This window comes from Pterocles gutturalis, unplaced genomic scaffold (genome assembly GCF_000699245.1).
Source record: "Pterocles gutturalis isolate BGI_N339 unplaced genomic scaffold, ASM69924v1 scaffold5061, whole genome shotgun sequence".
NCBI lineage: Eukaryota > Metazoa > Chordata > Aves > Pterocliformes > Pteroclidae > Pterocles > Pterocles gutturalis.
The window spans coordinates 9,968-28,319 of record NW_010100138.1 but is presented as its reverse complement, the minus strand read 5'-3'; the positions used below and the strand labels follow the sequence as shown (position 1 = coordinate 28,319).

General features: G+C 37.2%; 1 protein-coding gene across 1 annotated transcript in view; it reads right to left on the bottom strand.

Annotated features, from left to right (window-relative positions):
* The window catches only part of ARHGAP8 (Rho GTPase activating protein 8), a 52,196-nt gene extending 35,019 nt beyond the window's left edge, over positions 1–17,177 (bottom strand). The window contains exons 1-4 of the mRNA XM_010078479.1: positions 17,064–17,177; positions 13,700–13,837; positions 3,288–3,375; positions 284–415 (exon numbers count right to left, since the gene is read on the bottom strand). Of these exons, the coding sequence (XP_010076781.1) occupies positions 284–415; positions 3,288–3,375; positions 13,700–13,837; positions 17,064–17,100 (395 nt within the window). The 5' untranslated portion in view covers positions 17,101–17,177. The remainder of the gene's footprint in view (positions 1–283; positions 416–3,287; positions 3,376–13,699; positions 13,838–17,063) is intronic.
* Positions 17,178–18,352: the final 1,175 nt, after the last annotated feature.

The following is an 18,352-nucleotide window of genomic DNA, read 5'->3' as shown; positions in this document are numbered from 1 at the left end:
TATCTTGCTAAATAGTGCATAGAAAAGGCAAAGCCTCTTGGTTTTCTTCCCAATTATTTTTTTATACCTTTGGATAACCACTCCAGCACCCAGGCCATTACTTAGTACTGCACAGAAGATACTTACAAGAGAACCAACACCACTGATATCATTACAAAAATTTGCAATGGCAAAATTAAGTCAGTTAGCTGTGGGCAGATCAGGAAAGATATGCTTCCTTCATGGAACTTATTTACACATATTACACAACTGACAGTGCAAACTAAATATTTTGGAGACATACTTCCTGTCAAATTCTTTGTAGGCTGTTTGTAACCATTTCAGAGATGGTTTATTCATACTCTTCAGGCCATAGTGAAAGTAGACAACTGTGTAATCGTTCTCTACATACTGGTCCAGAGTATATTTTAAGTACCTGAGCAGAAAGATAACATTTTAGTTTTAAGACAGTTTACTGGATGAGATTCTTAAAGCAGTAACTGAGAAACAAAAAATGCTATTTTTGCACAGAACGCTAGTGAATGCAAATTCACATTTGCTTCCATGTATTTATCTAACAAGTTCATCTTCCTCTAGTGGCAGTGTTGCCAATAACTCCACATCACTGCAAAGCCTGAAATTTGAAAGAACGTATTTAGTTACAAAAAATATGGTGGTCATGAATCACTATAAGATGAAGACACTATGGGACTGCGTTTTCCAAGAATTTTTTTGAATGATGCATCTTCACAGAATCATAGAATGGTTTGGGTTGGAAGGGACCTTAAAGATCATCGAGTTCCAACCCCCCTGCCATGGGCAGGGACACCTTCCACTAGATCAGGCTGTTCAAAGCCTCAACCATTTTGCTTTCTTCTGATCTTTGTAAACTCCTTCCTTTTAGCCAAGCAAACAACGTCATTTTGAATTTTCAAAATAATAAAGAATAAATCTTGGGTTTTGAGCTCAATTTAAAACTTTTTAAATTCTTGAAAAATCCATTAGCCTTACTTATGGCCAATTACAAGACTGTAAACTGTCTTCTTGAATAGATTTTCCTTGTCCTTGTTTGCATTGTGTGGACTACATTCATAGATCATTTCCATGAAAACTAATTTAAAGAACTACACTACTTATCCCTTCTTGAAATAATACTGCATGTTTTATAAGCAGACTTCTATGTGTTCATTCTTTTATAGTATAGTTTAAGATGCTTTTCTCTTCCCTTTCTCCTACAATTGAGAACACTGTATGGCCTATTACACAGCTCAATGATTCAAATAACACAATGATGGAGAAGTACAATCTGGCCTCATCTCTTGCTGTGTCAGATTTCAACTTTCTCATGTCATTCTCAATGCTATCTTATTATTCTGCTACAGAGTCCCAGCTACTTCTCTTAATTGTATGTAAGCAATTTTCATTGAATAGAGTAGATAGTTCCATGTGCCATTCATTAGGTTGTGGATATCTCCAAGTATCAAGGCCACTCTGACAATCCACTTACACATGGAAAAGCACGTCGCTTCAGTGTTACACTGCACTCCCATAGGCTCATTTATCTGATTATTCCCTCAGCATACTGTAAATCTTATACTGCAGATATCCCGGGACAAGGACTCCCCTGCAATTAATATAACGCAGTTTTGATCCCTGACTTAAGTATTAATGGTATTTTAATGGAATAAATAGTAGTAACTGTTGTTCAAGACTTTCTAAAAAGAGTTTGGAACTAAAATATATCTAAACAGATATTCTTACATACAGAGTGCCTCATGTTTTATTTTACAGCATGTAAATTCCTTGGCAGATTGTATCCAGGAAGTCTGTACTTTAAAAATAATGGAGACAGTTTCGTGGACATAAAATAACCAGTATTTTTGTAGTGTTGATTACCTGTTCCAAGGCTGTAACAGAACTGCAGGAACATTACAAAAGCTTTACCAAATCAATTCTTTAAGTGATTTTACCACAAAAACCCTACCAAACTGGGCCTACTCTGCAGTTTTTCCTCAAAACTCAACATTTGGGTCTAACTACTCAAAAGCAGATAACTTGATAGTTAATATTGACAGCTTCACATTCAGACACCTACCTTCAGTTCTCTCTTAGCACCGACTTTCCAAGTAAATTGGATGTGGGCTCAGATATAGGAAAATATGTAAGTGTCCAAGTCCAGAATAGTTTGAGGGCTGTAAATCCTAGTTCCATCAAAGTGCCTCCTTGCAGAACTGATGCCTCCTTGCAGAACTGAGGAAGGGTTCTTAGAGCTGGTAACAACGTGGTTTGTCACGGTCCTTTCTTATGTATTTCCTATTAATCACTGCAGGTAGCTCCTCTAGGTGAGGAGCTGACCGGTGTGGCTCTTCCTCCTAGATGCTAACACTCCCTCTATGCTACAGAGAAAGCTTTGGCTTAAGGCTGTGGAAATACCCTAGCTGTGAAGAGCATAAAAATGAAGCAATATGGTCTCAAACACATCTCTTAAGTAAACTGTCTTTTAATCCCTCTCCGTTTCTGAAAAGTTGAGGTAACAGCACTTTGGTCCTTTCCAATGGTTCTGGGTACTCATGGCTGAAAGGTGCTCAAACATTTTGGCAATGGAAGAGAAGCAGAACTCCAAATAGGTTTGAAATGCTTAATAAGGACAGGACTCGCACAGCAGAACTGATCTCCTTGTAGTGACAAGCTACAAGGCAGAAACGTGTCCTGGTACCTTGCTGCAGCAAGTTTATGAGGAAGAATGTTGTAATTTTACATATTTACAACATCTTTTAGCACAAAAACCCAACTATTACAAAGACACATATAAAAATGTTAAGCATAATAGACTGTACATAATGCAGATCTTTTTATGAAAAAGGAAAACCACTAAGATGTAAATAACTAAACAATGCTCTTGCTGAGTGATTTAGGAGATAAAGTATAGCAAATTAAAGGCAAACACTGCTAATAATGAGAACATATGTACATAGCACTAAAATACCAGAATTTCTCTTTCATCGGTCTCATCATAAATTCAATTTTTTAAATACGATCAGAATTTGTTAATAAAATCAAGTCAACAAGTTAATTTCAGTACACAGTAAATTATGTCTTCTAGTCAAGATTCCAGGTGAAGTAACTCTGGCAGTTTCATCCACATCTCACTCACTTAATATCAACACTAGTAGGTCTTACATCCCTTTTTCACTTCACTCCTTGCCTCTCGTTTCTCCTACCTGAAAGCTCATTCACCTGGAAACAAGCTAATAGAAGTTCACATACAAAATATAAAGTAGTCTAGCAGAAAACTGAGAGAAACTTACTCCAGCAGTCTGGTGTGATTGAGCTGATGGGAGGGGGGCATACGGCAGCAACTGAAGGTAATCACCTTCCTACCAGAATCGTCATCACCTAGTGAACAAAACAGTAAAGAAAATGCTCATTTATTTATGCAATGGGACCCCAGTGATCTGAAGTAATGGTTTGTATCTTCTGATATTTGGCGCTACCTCTGTCTCCCATCATTACTCAAAACATACTGCAAAACTTCACTGTCAAATCACACGTTGCCTGCAGAAAGCATTTCAGCCACTGCTGCAGTGAAATGAAGCAGCTGCTGGGCAAATGAGGAAGCTGAGCTGAGAAAATAATATTCAAAGTTGGTGGTGCTCAGCTCCTGACAGGGAACAATTAAGACCTTCTGCAGTATTCAGCTGTGGAAGGAAACAGGCCTGCTTTCCCTAGCCATCTTGGACCTTTTCTCAAACTCTTCACGCTTTGTTTCTGGAATTTATCAGAATACTACTCTTCCTACAAGCACTTTGGGCGTCTGCTTTGTCACACATGTAAGTTTTTTTTTTTTTTTAACCAACTTAAGCTTTCTTAGATACTCTGTTCCAGAAGCACTGCTACATTCAAGATCACATTTAAAACACAACAAGGAAAGTATACTTCTCATAACCTGAAGATCCCCAAGGGTCCATCCCTCAGTTCCTCTGACAATGCATGTATTGCTGCACATGAGTTCATTTACTCTTTGACTCATGATGGCTTCACCCACACTGTCTGTACAGACAAGGTTGGTGTTCATGCCATGCCCACCCCACACCCAAGCTGCGCTATCTGGAAAGCCAGATGTGGAGTTTAAGTCATGCTCATACTGAAGGTAACTTGGCACTGAAGACTGTGAGGTGTTAAGATTTTAACATACATCTACATGAAAGATACCATTCCTTTTAAAGGAATACAGAAACATCCCAGAAAATGTTTAGACTGAATTCATATTTGAGACATTCTTGGTCTAATGTCAATGTTCAAGCTAGATGATATTTAATACTTGGTTCTATTGCTGCTAAAGCATCAAAGTTTGGCTTTGATACCGGTAGGAGTACAATAAAGAACTGGGGGTTTTTTTAGATACTCTTTATAATTCTGTTGTTCTTTCAGCCTTAATTAAGTAGCTGTAATGAATAAAATAAAAGAAGTAAAATGAGAGGAGCTAAATCCATGACGGAGTCACTTAATGAATAAATAAAGTCATATGAGCATTTCTATGAAAACTGGGTAGAACAGCTTCAGACCACTTCTTAAGCTGTTCTAATTTGTATCACTGATGTTGGTTCAAATTACTTTGAACAATACAGATCACTTCCCAGCTTTGCAAACACATTTTCCATGAAAACACACCACTGATAATAATATGGTTTCCTTCATTCAACTCAGGAGGAGGTGGCTGACCTCACCTGACAGATTCCACGCTAAGAAAACAAATCCTATATTTGCTTTGTCCAGTTCCTACCTAGTTGTGCTCAAAAGAGGTCATGATGGGACAGCTTCTGTTTAAACCCATTCCCTTTTACGTGCAGAATGAGAAGAGGGAGGGAAGAGGTGAGATTAACAATGACTTTTCACATATGAACATGGACTGTGAGACATTTCCTGCATTATCAGTTCCAAGCCTGTGTTTTCCACCAGGAACTGCACCACATAATCCTTCCATCTATTTGTTGGGCTCTATCTTAAAAAACAGTTGTTTTTTTCTATTTCTTGCTCCTCCTGCTCACTGTTTTAAAAACTAGTAACCTGCTTCCTCAATTCCAGTCTAAAAGTCACAGCAAATTTGTAGAAATTTGTTTGTGTGACAAAAGCATCACTCAGATGAAGTAGGGCTTCTCCTTCAGTACTATTTACCACTCCAAAGGACTCAAGACAATAATCATATCCCCTCCCAGCCTGTGTTTTACTGCTTGTAAACAAGGTAGATCTTGTACCTCTTCCCTGACCGAGCTATTCTCTTACCCTGCTTCAATTGAACACATCTTTCCTAAACACAGGTGACAAGAGTTAGATACTCAATTGCAGACGAATATCACATACAGGACTTAAAAAGATTTTCTAATAATATCAACATAATTATCTTTACTGAAAACCAAGATGACAGTTTGACAGCTGTAGCTGGATTATCTCTGATGGCCATCCCACTCTTATTTCACAAAAGATCACTTCTCTCTTTATTTATACAAGCAAAGAACCTTTTGCTGTTTACTTTAACAACCTCTAAAGATCTAACTTGCCTTGAATTTTGGTAATTATCACTTTAGTCCTATTGTTCTGGCTTCTAAAACATAGTTTTGTCTGCTGGCTGGTTCTTCCTTCCTGTTCTTTTTTGGTTGACTGCTTATTTTTATTATCTTCCTCAGAGGTGCTTTTCATCCCACAAGGCCTGATGTCCCTTCCCACATTAAAAATAAATTCTGACTTCTGGGTTAAATAAGGTGCTTGAGCACCACTAAAAGAAGAATATGCATAACAGCACAATTATATGTACTTAGGTATGTCTGCATATTTTTCTTAAACAGACCATAATTTATTTCCTGAAGTTATTTTTAAGTGTCTTACTTGATATTCTCAGAGTACTTATAAAGGCATTATAACGTGATATGCATTAACATGAATGATGTGCTAAAATTAAATTAAAACATTAATAAAAGATTGTTCTCTAAATCATGACGTGTTTGTGAAAAAAATGCTGTTACAATGCACTGTAGAATATTTTATTTGTTAGAGACAATCATTTTTATGAGCAAAATAGATCTAAGAAAGGTTTCCAGTTAAATCACTAAATGAATCACTAATCGTTACTGTTGGTCACATTTGACTGCTTAAATTAAAAGCCAGAAAAAATAACCAGCTTTATAAAAGACTGCAAACAGACACACTTAGAACATAAACAAACATAACTGCCCAGTTTCAATAACGGGAAAACTGAGGCAAAGAAACTTTCTCAAAATTACCAGCATAGCAGAGCACCTTGTTCTCCCACCCCACGGTGCCATAACAAGCAACAAGAGCCAACCAGAAAAGGTGACTGAGAACCTCAACTCCATTAAAAATGAAGTAAAGCAGTGCCAGCTTCTCATCAGTCATGACAGTTAACGAAAGGGTTAATGAGAGGCTGTCCTTTCTTCACAGGTATCAATAATGTTTTGAACAACATCAAATTTTAACATCACACATAAAGCGCTGATCAAAACAGAAGCAGGCTTCTCTTGCCCTCCACCAGAAGGGCTGTGACTGAGCACCCTGGGAAACACCCATCATATTTACTAGAGCATTTGCTTCCTAGTCAGGCACACTTTGAATCCCATGACCTTGAGGATAGTATTTTTACCCAAACATGTGAAAGTGCAATTTAAAGGGTAAAGTGGGAAGGGCAGTTATCTGCACATTCAGCAAAGAGGGTAAATTCAGGTATGGAGATTTTAAGTCAGAACAAAGTATATTTTTATCCCACAAAACCCATATTTCCCTACTACTTGGACTTAAACAAGTTAGAACTGAAAGATGTCTCGTTTTCCACAAGGGACAAAGCAAAAAAGAAGTGCAATATCAGCTTTGTTCCTTCACGTTTCACTTTCAGGTCGAAAATGTAGTTTTGTATTAACCTACTTTATTTCATAGGCTAATGTCACCAAACACATGAAAGCTGATAATTTGTTCTGCCCTCCCTGGGAAACATGCTGCTCCCCTCACCTTTCTGCATGGGTTTGGAGCTCCCGATATTCAGGAGGCATTCCCAAAGACTGAGTGCCTTAACTTCTTGGGCACTCACACCCATCTAGGCACCTACCTACACCTTTTAAAAGTCCCTGGCTCAGATTCTGCCCTCATGCACAAAAAGGTCTGACAGGCTTCTCTTGCCCACGGGTAGGGAGGCTCCTGCCTTTGGATCAGGCACTTGCTATCGTGGATTCTCAGCTGTGCTGGCCGCTGAGCCACTCCTGGGCGCACAGCACAGCAATGCCAGCCTCCTCCTCTGTGCTCGGTGAGTAAAGAGGGGTGTGTAGAGCACGCTGTCCAGAATGAGATTTATGCACATTCAAATACAAGCTATCTCCTGGGGTTTTATTTGTCCGGATTTCACTGAAACAGACGTGAATCACTTTTGATATCAAACTTTGCTTGCAGAAAAAAAAAAGCTACAGTAAGACACAGGGAAGGGCAAGTCGGAATGGGGATTGTTCTAGTTTTAATTAAGAATTTGGATGGCATAGCACTTACTAAATGCTTCTTGAAAATGAAAAGTTTTTTTCTAATGATACAGCTCATTCCAGTTTGCAAATGAGATCTTACAAGTTCTGTAATTTTAGCTTGACTTCTTAAGAGCTTTTGTTCTGGTGATACTAAACACTATTATTTTATAAGTGAAAAGTGAGACATCATTTTGCTTTGCTGAAGCTATCACACTACAGCAAAGCAAGATCCTAAAGTCAATGGAAGTTTTGCCATTGGTTTCAACTGGAGTAGAACAGGGTCAAAATCCAGGGGAATTGCCACACCAGTGAAAACACTTGCTCACATATTTGTTTCTTTAATAGAGAAAGTGACCCTAAACCTCAATTACACTATGTTAAATGGCAAGACAAACTGTGCTTTCAAGCCTCCTTCTACCCTCTACAACTCAGGAAAATACAAAGTTGCAAAAAACCATTACGAAACATGAACATTATGTGTTTTGCCTAGGCCGAGTAATGGACAGTAAAAACACCCACAACTAATCCACTATGGGTTCCTGCCCATCCATAATGGCAGACTTCTTAGTCAGTTAAGAAATACACAGCCCAGATAACGCAGACAATTATTAACATTAGCAGGAGAAGCTTATAACTTTAGATGGAGAGATCTGAGTCCTCTTTCTCCTGGCATTGATCACCTCAGTTGATCATATGAAAATATATTACAACAGATACTACAGCCAGATTAAAGATTAAGTATTAAAATATCCATGGTAATGTTTAACCTTTAGGACAGAGACTAGATCCACCAACACGGAGAACGACACCAACTCTAAAGTCCAAGAGTCAACTCATTTTGATTCACTAAGTTCCCTTTTAAAATTAATGCCTCTGGATTCTACTTGTGTCCACCTGTTTATTTAGAAATCAACTTTCTGTGAGAGGATTGCACCTGTACTGCACCTGGCTAATTCTGGAAAGTGCTAATAAAATGGCAATTAAAATCAAGTACATGGTCAGGTGTCTTTCTAAATGGGAATGACTGCAAGTCAGGAGATTCCTACATCAGGAACCTTGTTCATCCCCTCAGAAAGCAAAGACTGCCCATCAACGATTCCTCCATAAGCAGTTTTTCTTTTACATTTTGTCTAGGAAAAATACTTTGCCATAGCACATGTTCTTCAGATCAGTTGAAAGCAAAGGGACAGCTTACTTTTTGATGTAGTTAATTATTTACATTTCACCTGTGCTCCTCGAAGTATGTAAAATAAGCTGAAATAAGGGTGACCTAAAGCCATTTCTGAAGCTAACCTAATGTCAGTACAGTTCTATCTGCCTGACTCTCTGGACTAGAACAACGCTCTAGTCTTAAAAGAGGCACTGAAAATAAAAAATGCTTCTAGTGATGCAAAACTAATTATTTTGATAATGCACAGAAAGCATAAAAGAAAATTTAAGGAAAGCAAAGAAACAGTAGAATAGGCAAACAGAAAGGGAATGTAATTTACATTTACTTGGCAAAGAGGAAATAGTGCTGGGCTTTTCTTTTTAATAAGATATATTCGGGTGTAGAATGACTTGTGGTATATTGTCAGGATACCTAAACCTACAATTGAGTTCACAGTCACATTTGAATTTGGCACTTTGAGCCGTCATTTATTTTAGCAAGCCCGTTGCTCTACTAAATTATGTTTAAAGCAGACATGTTATATTTTCTCAGATTCAGCATGAAAGCACGTCCATATATTTTGATAAAATTAACTCAGCTTTGTCTTTAAAAATGACGCTGTAATTTACAGTCTGATGTTGAAAGTGAGGAATGCAGTAAATAAGGATTTATTTACTTTCACATTCTGAGAATAAAATAGCTGGAGAAAGAAGCAAGAGGAAAATTGGTGCAGAATTTGGAAAATCCAGGTTCAATTCCTGCCTAAAGGATTTGAACCCATGTTTCTATGACTCAGGCAAGTTCCCTCTTCACTCGAGCAGGAAATACTTTTCATTGATATCAACCTTTATTTTGGAGCTCCTCTCATAGAAAGAAGAAAGAGAAAAACATGACAACATACAAATGGTTAGGACACACTTTGTAAAGTGAAAAGCCCACATTAAAATCTGCTCTTGTGCTGCAAATCGGTTATGAATCAAAGCCTTCAACTTACTTCTCGAAAAGTGCCCAAGTCTTAGGTCTCTCCAGTTGATTTGTTGTTTTCCCCAAAAGGGTACTTACGAAATAATGTCAGAGATACTGATTTCAGGAATATCCTTTTCAAATAAAAATTGAACAAAGTAAACCCTTTAAGAAAAAAGTAATCTTTAAACCCAGTTATTTCCTGTGGCACTGCAATGCACAGACCACAGATCTGCTCCTGAAGGTATTGCAAAAAGTAGCAAAACTGTCACTGGGATGGATTGAAAATTACTAGGACTTGTGCCTTAGGCTTATTAGGTAATTCACTTTAGTTTCTCCTTACATGTTACAAAAACTAAATTACAACTTTACCTTTCACAGTCTGATGTACACAACACTATTATAATCAGTTTCTAATGCAGTGGTTCAAAACCAGAAAGGGGCATGAAATCAACTGGATCTTGAAGCAAAACATGGACAGCCTCTACAAAGACCCAGGCTGGATACCCAAAATCTTTAAATATAACTAGAAAAGCAAGAAAAGCCTAAGAAGGGAAATATATATTTAAAACAACAATGGACTTTATTCCATTAAAAAGTTTTGTCTAACACATAAAAGGATGTCGCTGATAGTTAATGAAAACACAAGCATCAGAGACAGAGTCCTACTAAATGAGCACATATTCAAAAAAAAGGTACTGCAAAAAGTTGTCAGCAACTATAGAAAATAAGGAAGCTTCATGCATCATATATGCTTTTATGTCCCTTCCTTTTTTCCACAAAGAAAATAATCTTGAGCTTCTTTTTAGGCAAAAGACTGAAATTTCTCCTTCAAAATAGAAATAAAAAGAGCTAGCACTGCAGCACTGTGCCATTTACACATGTGTAGTCAGCTGCACATTAGTATTAGTGACATAAATCAGTCTGTAATTAATAAACAACTATTCAAGTGTACATAATTTTTATAATGTCCTCTATTCTTATTTAATTAATTGTATTTTCACACTGTATGAATACAACTCAAAAAAATCTTTCCGTATAGTCAAAGCTATTGTTATGGAAAGCAGGTATAAGTCATTTCAATTTGTGAGAAGTAAGAAGGAAGTTTAGCTTTTTTTTTTTTTTTTAAATTAACTGTTGGAAACTAGATCACTGTGAGGGATGGCTAAACTACTGCAAATATTTTTACCTAAATTCTTTCTTTTTCTTCAATAATTTCAAACAATATATCTCATTGTCTTTCAGTCACTGAATTAAAACTGAAGGAACAGCTTTCAGAATTGCTCTAAAACAGTCATTTCAAACACGGAAATTACACTTCATTTTATTCAAAGAGATTATTAAAACTATTATAAACTAAGTCCAATTCATTTTAAAATTATTTGTTTCAAAAGGAACTGGTCTTTTCCAAGATGGGAAGGAGACCTGAGGAGCTCGTCCTTTCCTCACTTGAATCTAAATCCAGAAAAAATTAAATCTGACTCCACACCAGTTAACACTGGGGATGGAGGGGTCTCTTTTTGCGGAGGTGAGACATGTCTTCAGACCATATTTCACCTTCCCGGTGTTCTGCATTCATACACCCACCTCTGTGTTCTCCTCTTACATCCCACGGTCAGAGCTGCTTTAGGGGTGCAGACTGCCTTCTGAAGCACAGCTCCTGGCTTGTGCTTCGCATTTAAATTCTCCAGTAGACTTGCAAAACCCCATCATATATTTCTGACTGAAATGACAGCTGAAGTCACTCTTTTCTAAGCTTAAACAATGGCTAGGGGATTTCCCTACAAAGGACCAAAATACTAAGGACAAAACCAGCTCAGATAATACCATCATTTCAGCCAAGATTCCTCTTGTCGATAGCTCCATTTGCTCCAGTGAATTTAAACCAGGAGTATACCTAATGTTTAGACTTTATTCCAAGCAAACACTGATACAGAGCAGTTCCAAGATGAAACTATGGAAGCTACTGGTAGGTCTCTTTAAAAACTACAGTGGTTTTCACTCCAGACTATACTGAAGCACATTTCCATTCTCTAATACAGGAATAAGATGAAGGAATAGGCATAAGATGAAGCCAGGTGGGACTGCTCTGTTAGAGGCAGGCTGGTTATCACCCAGTCTCCACCACATGTTCTCCTTTTCACCAGCAGTAAAAGCATGAATTTTTAAGAGTACCTGTTCCAGTATTTTTTCATCTTCTCATTCCAAAATTTCCTTATTTTTTGAGTTCTCCCATAATTTTACATATTTTGATTCAAATTACTATCTGTCTGAGACTATGGAACTTACAGTTTTTGTTTGCCTCTGAGTAAGTAAACTTTTACATATTCACTTTTTTAAAGTAACAGGGAATGTCTTATGGGTCAATCAAGCAGAACCTACTAAGATTGCCAACTTGCCCCTTTCTCTCCCCAGTATGGAGGGATGGAGAGGAGGAGCTTTGTCTAAGCACAGACTCAGTGGTTTCACAGCTCATCCTCTGGCAGCTCTGCCCAGAGCTGCAAAAATCACTATGATTCCACCAAGGAAAAAAAAACACACAAGGATCTTTTAGAATTAACACCAGCTAAAACAGACAAACACGAAGTGCTTATGGCTCCCAGGGCAGCTTTGTGTGAATGAAAAATGACGAGCAACAACAAACATTTACTAAATAGTCGTGCATGATTACAGTAGAAGCAGTAAATAGGTGGCCCATCACAATTGGATGTTGAGTATACTAACGGGAGAAAAAAAGTCTTGAAGTTCTCTTTTGAAGCATTATCATGCAACACTGCCTAATACAGCAGATGGAAAAAGTTGTTAGGTAGACCGTTATAGTGACTCTGGTGTCTCCAATGTGTCTGTTAACACATCTATTTCACACTTTGTCAGTTTGATTTCAATGGTTTCATTAATAACTTTTATATCTTAGTATTTTCCCCATCCCAAAACTGGTGCTGGAGTGAGAAATATCCTAGTAGGTTAGCATATAGTAGCTTTTTGAATCGCAAGAATGTGAATCTGTTATTCCCTTGCTTAGGGATTTGATTCTTATATTGCAGGGTTAGTTTTGAAGATCATAAAATGTAGTTATTGTCCTGTGTATAATAACTAGCTTCAAGAATAGAAGTTACCATGGGTAAAATTCTCCTCCCCTTACAGTCAAATTACCACGGATTTCACTACTCTGGTCTATTACACCTCACTAGAGGACAGGTTTTGTTAAAGTTCATATTCACCTGGCTGACATTCTGTTTATGGCTCAAATCCAGAAAGGTATAACCTGAGTTCATAATTTTCCTGAAAAATCATAGTCTAGGCTCACCAAATATGAAGTACAAAAACTGTGCAGAATACAGCGCAATCTTAGACTTCATTAGTATGAACAGTGTTAAATACTGCTATTTGTTTCTTATTGTATACATTTATTTAGTTCAGGGTTGTGATAATTAATGCTATTTTAACAAGCACATTGATGACAAAAATAAGCCAAAAGGAAAAAAATATGCAATGCATACTTTAAGGAGGTACTTTTATATCATAAATGTACCTGCATGTCTTATATATTGCCAGAATATTTAAAAAATAAATAACAACAAACAGTGAATGATCCAATATTCAAATATGCCATGTACCCATAGCTTCTCCCCATGTCACAACAGAAAGCCAGGTGATAAATGCAGTTAACATTTACGTCAACAGTCTCCTCTCTGCCTTTTATTAGTTTTTATACAGTAACCCATATCTCTTCAGTTGCGCAACCTTTCCAGGGCAGACTAGAAAAATTATTACATGTGGCTACACAACAGTTCAGGTTATTCAGAAAACAAAACAGCTTATCACAAATAAAGTACAGATCTGTTACAGCCATGGTTAGGTTTTGGATTACAATACCTTGCTATAGTTATATTTTAAAGCAAGATTAAGCTCAAATACTTGGCTCATAAGTAATCGGTAGAAAAGCACTGAGTTCACATATTCCTATTCAGCTTTCAGTATGAAGGCTGAAAGCATAAAAATTATTCCTATGCATCATCTTGAGGAGTTCAGTAAGAAAAATGTGTTAAGGGTTCAGTAAAGTAAAGCTGTAGTCTTTTTCCAAACATACCTGCTAACTGGATGATGCCATGTCTCGCAACATCGTAGTAGGGGTGATTGATATTTAGCTCAGGATCCTCAAGTGGTGGAGGCATAAATGCTTCTTCCTGTTCTGACTGTGTATCTTCTGCTTCATCTTTCTGCAGTTCTAAAGGAGCAAGCAAGAACGCTTAAGTGTTAATGAACAAAGAAAAACTTTTGCATCTGATACATTATTGAAGGGTTGAATTTTAGCTCAGTTTGACAAAAACACAGGCCTTTGTCACTATTTGTAGCAGTTTCAAATCAGTTTATTGTTCTTTACCCTTTCTCATGTGTAGGAAAAGCAACCCTTTAACACCTCAAAGCTACCTTCTCATCCTCCTTAAGATTAATATCTACTGTGAAGCTCACAAAAATCTTGACAGTGACTGGACAGCTGGCATGCTGTGACCTTGCTATTCACAACTGCTAGAGTTGTCTCATCATTTCCAACACTCCCACAATCTGTTTGCTGCATCCATCTACAGCTTCTTGCCTTTTACTTCAAGGTTGTCGAAATAGGAAAGTCAAAGTTTCCCTATGCTTAAAGTGTGCATTGACAGCTACTCCACATTAACATCCCATGTGAACGCTCTCTGAGAGCAGACTCATTACTTTGCACAAAGCTAGCAAAGTGCAAACAAATCTCCATCTTGCCTCCCCTGAGATCCACTGTTTCCTTGAAATCCTTTAACCTTCTGAAGTTACAATAGGCAAGGCAGCCGAATGTTCATCTAGCATATATTCCAGCCAGAGGCCAAGCAAAGGTGGAAAACTCCATTCAAAAGCACGGCAGGATCAATGAGCATCCCTCCCCCAACTTCACTATGTTCTGGACTGTATCTTCAAGTTAAAATCTACTCTGCACTGAAATTACCCATACAAGGCCAATTCATCTTGTTCCAGTTTTTTCTAGGTTTTTTGGTTTTGGTTTTTTGGTGTGTGGTGTCCCCCCCAAGTTTTTTTTTTTCCCAAACCATTGTAAGGTTCAAAAAGAGCTGATCCTAAGTACATATCCAAATGAACACAGATTCTGGGATAATTACTGTCACAAACGTTTCTCCACTAATCAAATGAGTAGTTTTCTAGAAACTGACTGGAATAACGTTATATTGACACATTAACACCCAAGTGTCTTGGTGCTTTAAGACAAGAAAAGGTACATGTAAAGAGAAAAATTAATGTTCTGATAACCACCCCCTGGACATCAGCCATCTCTTTTAGCATGCAAGATTTAATACAATGAAATTAGCAGTTTTATCTATAACACTATTAGTGCCACTTTAAAAAGTACTTTAAGAATATTTTGCCTTCTGATTATCTGTGTATTCCATATGCCTTGACCACCACACAAGACACATTAGGGCAGAGAGAAAATATTGGTTTCAGCCAGATTTATATGCCAGTAGCTAATAAGTGTTAGAGAAAAACTCTTACTATAGTATTTTGGAATGCTTTCCACTCACAGTTTCCCAGTATCTTTCTATCCTATAAAGAGCCACATGAAAGCTTTATTGTCTCATTTTTATTTTTAACATGATTTGTACCAAAAATGCATTTCACAAGGATGAAAAATGCCACTACTGGCTGAGCTTCTCAAAGACAAAGAGAAGCCAGGAACATGTGTACTACTTTCACATTTCTTTATGTCTGAATTCACATTAAAGCCTCCTCAGAAAATAAATCAGCAGTCCTATAGGAAAAAAAAAAAGATACATCTACATTTAGAAATACATAATTAGAGTCTTCCTCACACATACAAAAAAGTTAGAATTCTTATTATCTTCTCCGAAATGTGTATTTTTCTAGCCTTTTAAAATGTAACATATGTAAAAAGCTACACTAACGTTAACTGGAAAAATATTCTTTCACTTTAAAGAATGTTTTTGTGCCAAGAGCCAGGGGGAATAATATAAACACAATGTACACATTTCACATTTTTTTCCTCTTTTTTATATATTTAAGTCACATTAAAGCTCATAACAAGGAAAACACTATTTTGTTTAGTAGGGTTTTTTTTTCATGTCTGAACACCATAACCACCTAAAGTAACAGGAAGTTGCAAAGGGGAGAGAGAAGAAGAAAGTGCTAGTCTGTGGGGATGTGAAGCAGGAGCTGTGAACCATTTACCAGAATCCACTGAAACTTAACAGGCTTTATTAAAAGTAAAAGGTATATTCAAACTAAACACAACAGGAACAATCAGTATGTTAACTGCAGCCTTTGGTACAGTGAGGCAGAGGCCAACTCCTGCAAAAAATTATTTTGTATTATGCATAAAAACAGACACATTTCCAAAAAGCAGGGGTAAGAATTTGTAAACAAAGTATAGATATCAAGGTATCTGGCTTTGAGATATAGCAAAGAACAAGAGAAGTAAAATAATACACATGCCTATTTGTAATGCAGTTACAGTGACTAAAGAAGTCCCAATATGTACTGAAAAGCTAGTTAATCCTAACATATTAAGATAATTATTTGTATACTCTTTTTCTTTTCCTTTTTTTTTCAACTGTGTGAACAAGTGGACTGAAGCTCAAGAGATGCTTCGTAATAAACACAAATAAAAAGAAGGTTCATTGTTCCAAACTGAGGGAGACCGCAGCTCCATTTTTCCCCTGCAAATGACAGAGGAGTTTATTGCCCTGCTCCATGAGCCATAGCAGAGGTCATCTGTTACTACTCATACTGTTCAGCCCAGGCTAGGAGACCACGTGAAGGGCCTGATCTAGAGCTTGGCAAGGCTGAGGGGAAAATTGCTTTCAGTGGATTCTGAATCAGGCCTTAGGAGTAAAAAGCCAGCCTGTTGCTGCTGAAAGTCATAACAAGGAGAAATCACAGCTAAGGTGAGGGACAGGGAAAAGGAGACTGAGGTGGAGGGTGGGGAAGCTCAGGAAGACTCTTGCTCCGAGGTTCATCCTGGCATCCCCCCAAAAAAATAACGTTGATCTTTCAAAATAATGAGGTCCCTAATGCCATGGTCATATTGCTCAGCTCAACTAAGATCGGAGATAACAGGCAATACAGCAATCTCCATGCCTATTCAATACTTGTCTCTCTGGAGTAATGACTCCCATTTGTGCCACAATACATGATGATGGTGATATTCCAATAGCCTAGAATTGCATTAGGAACATCTAACAATAATTCATAAAAGCTGCATGTATTGAACTAAACTTCAACCCTAATGGCTTTAATAGGGTACACATCAGTACAGAGGCTGTAACTCATACTGGATTGCTCCAAGAAGTATTACAAAATGTTGGTGAAGTCTCTCACTTACTGAAGATGCTCTATTAAATCACCTGCAACTCTACACAGATGCCATTTGAAGTATAATAAAAAATATTTACGTATTTCAGCTAACTTCTCATAGTCAATCTCAGACATGTTTTCCCTTAGGAACAAGTCTATGCAGATCTTGCAAGCTGATTCTTGCAGGATGAAATGGTCCTTAGATCAACCCTACAAAATTAAACAAAAGTAGCTGTCATCACAATGTGGCATATTTTACACATCATACAGATATAAAAAGAAAACAAAAAAACATCCCAGAAATCCTACTAACCAAATATTATTGAGGAACCTGCTCCTCAGCATTTGACCACCACTTTTTTACAACACAGAGCATTATAAGAATATTTTAAAACAATGGTCTGAAAAAATAAAACCTATGTGTAATAACTAGACTTTCAACAAATTGACCTGTTTCAATTTTTGGGGGATTGTTCCTCAAAAAACTTACATATTACACATTTTTAATGATAAACATCAGAATTGCAGATAAATTCACTTGTGGAAACAACTTAAACCTTATTTTTTTCTTAATTTTATTTCTCTGATGAAGAAGATACATATACTCCACATGCTCACACTGAAGTCACTTATTCTATAGCAGTCTTAAGTTTTATTGCAGCAAACGTTCTACACCTCACATTCCACATGAAGGAACTTCATGAAAATTTCAAGTGAGAATTAACATATAAAAAAACTGAAAAAACAGCACTTCCTGTGTGTAATCACTGCTTTTTGTCAAATGCTCGGCAGAGTGCTTTGTAAACAGAATATTAAGTAACACACCCCAAGTGAGCATCAGGAGCAAATAATATAATTTAGAAGATCTGGTCTCCCAAGCAGCTGCTCTAAAAAGGCAAAATGAGTACTTCCCTTAAATTAAAAATACAGACTCTGGTGTGGAGATGAGAAAGAAATCGAGCTTTTATACCTGTCTTTTAATTTAAAACCCCTGTTTTATAACAGTTTAGTTGCATCTAAACACATTAAATAAAAAGAAAACAGGCAAATTCGTTGCTTGGTTGTTGAGAAAAGGCATACACAAGCAGTTCCTCCCTGCCAAGTGGCCAGATATTGTACTGCAACTTAAAAGCACTGAGACTGAGAAATTATTTTAGGACCAAAAAAGGCCAGTTTGCTTGCTTGCTGCCACCCACCCTGCACATCCCACAGCTTAACCAGGTTTATTCCAGACCCACAAGCCTGAAAGCTAGATACCATCCTTTTATTTTTATTTTTATTTTTATTTTAAACATAGAATCATAGAATGGCCTGGGTTGAAAGCGACCTTAAAGATCATCTAGTTTCAACCCCCCTGCTGTGGGCAGGGTTGCCAACCCCTAGAGCA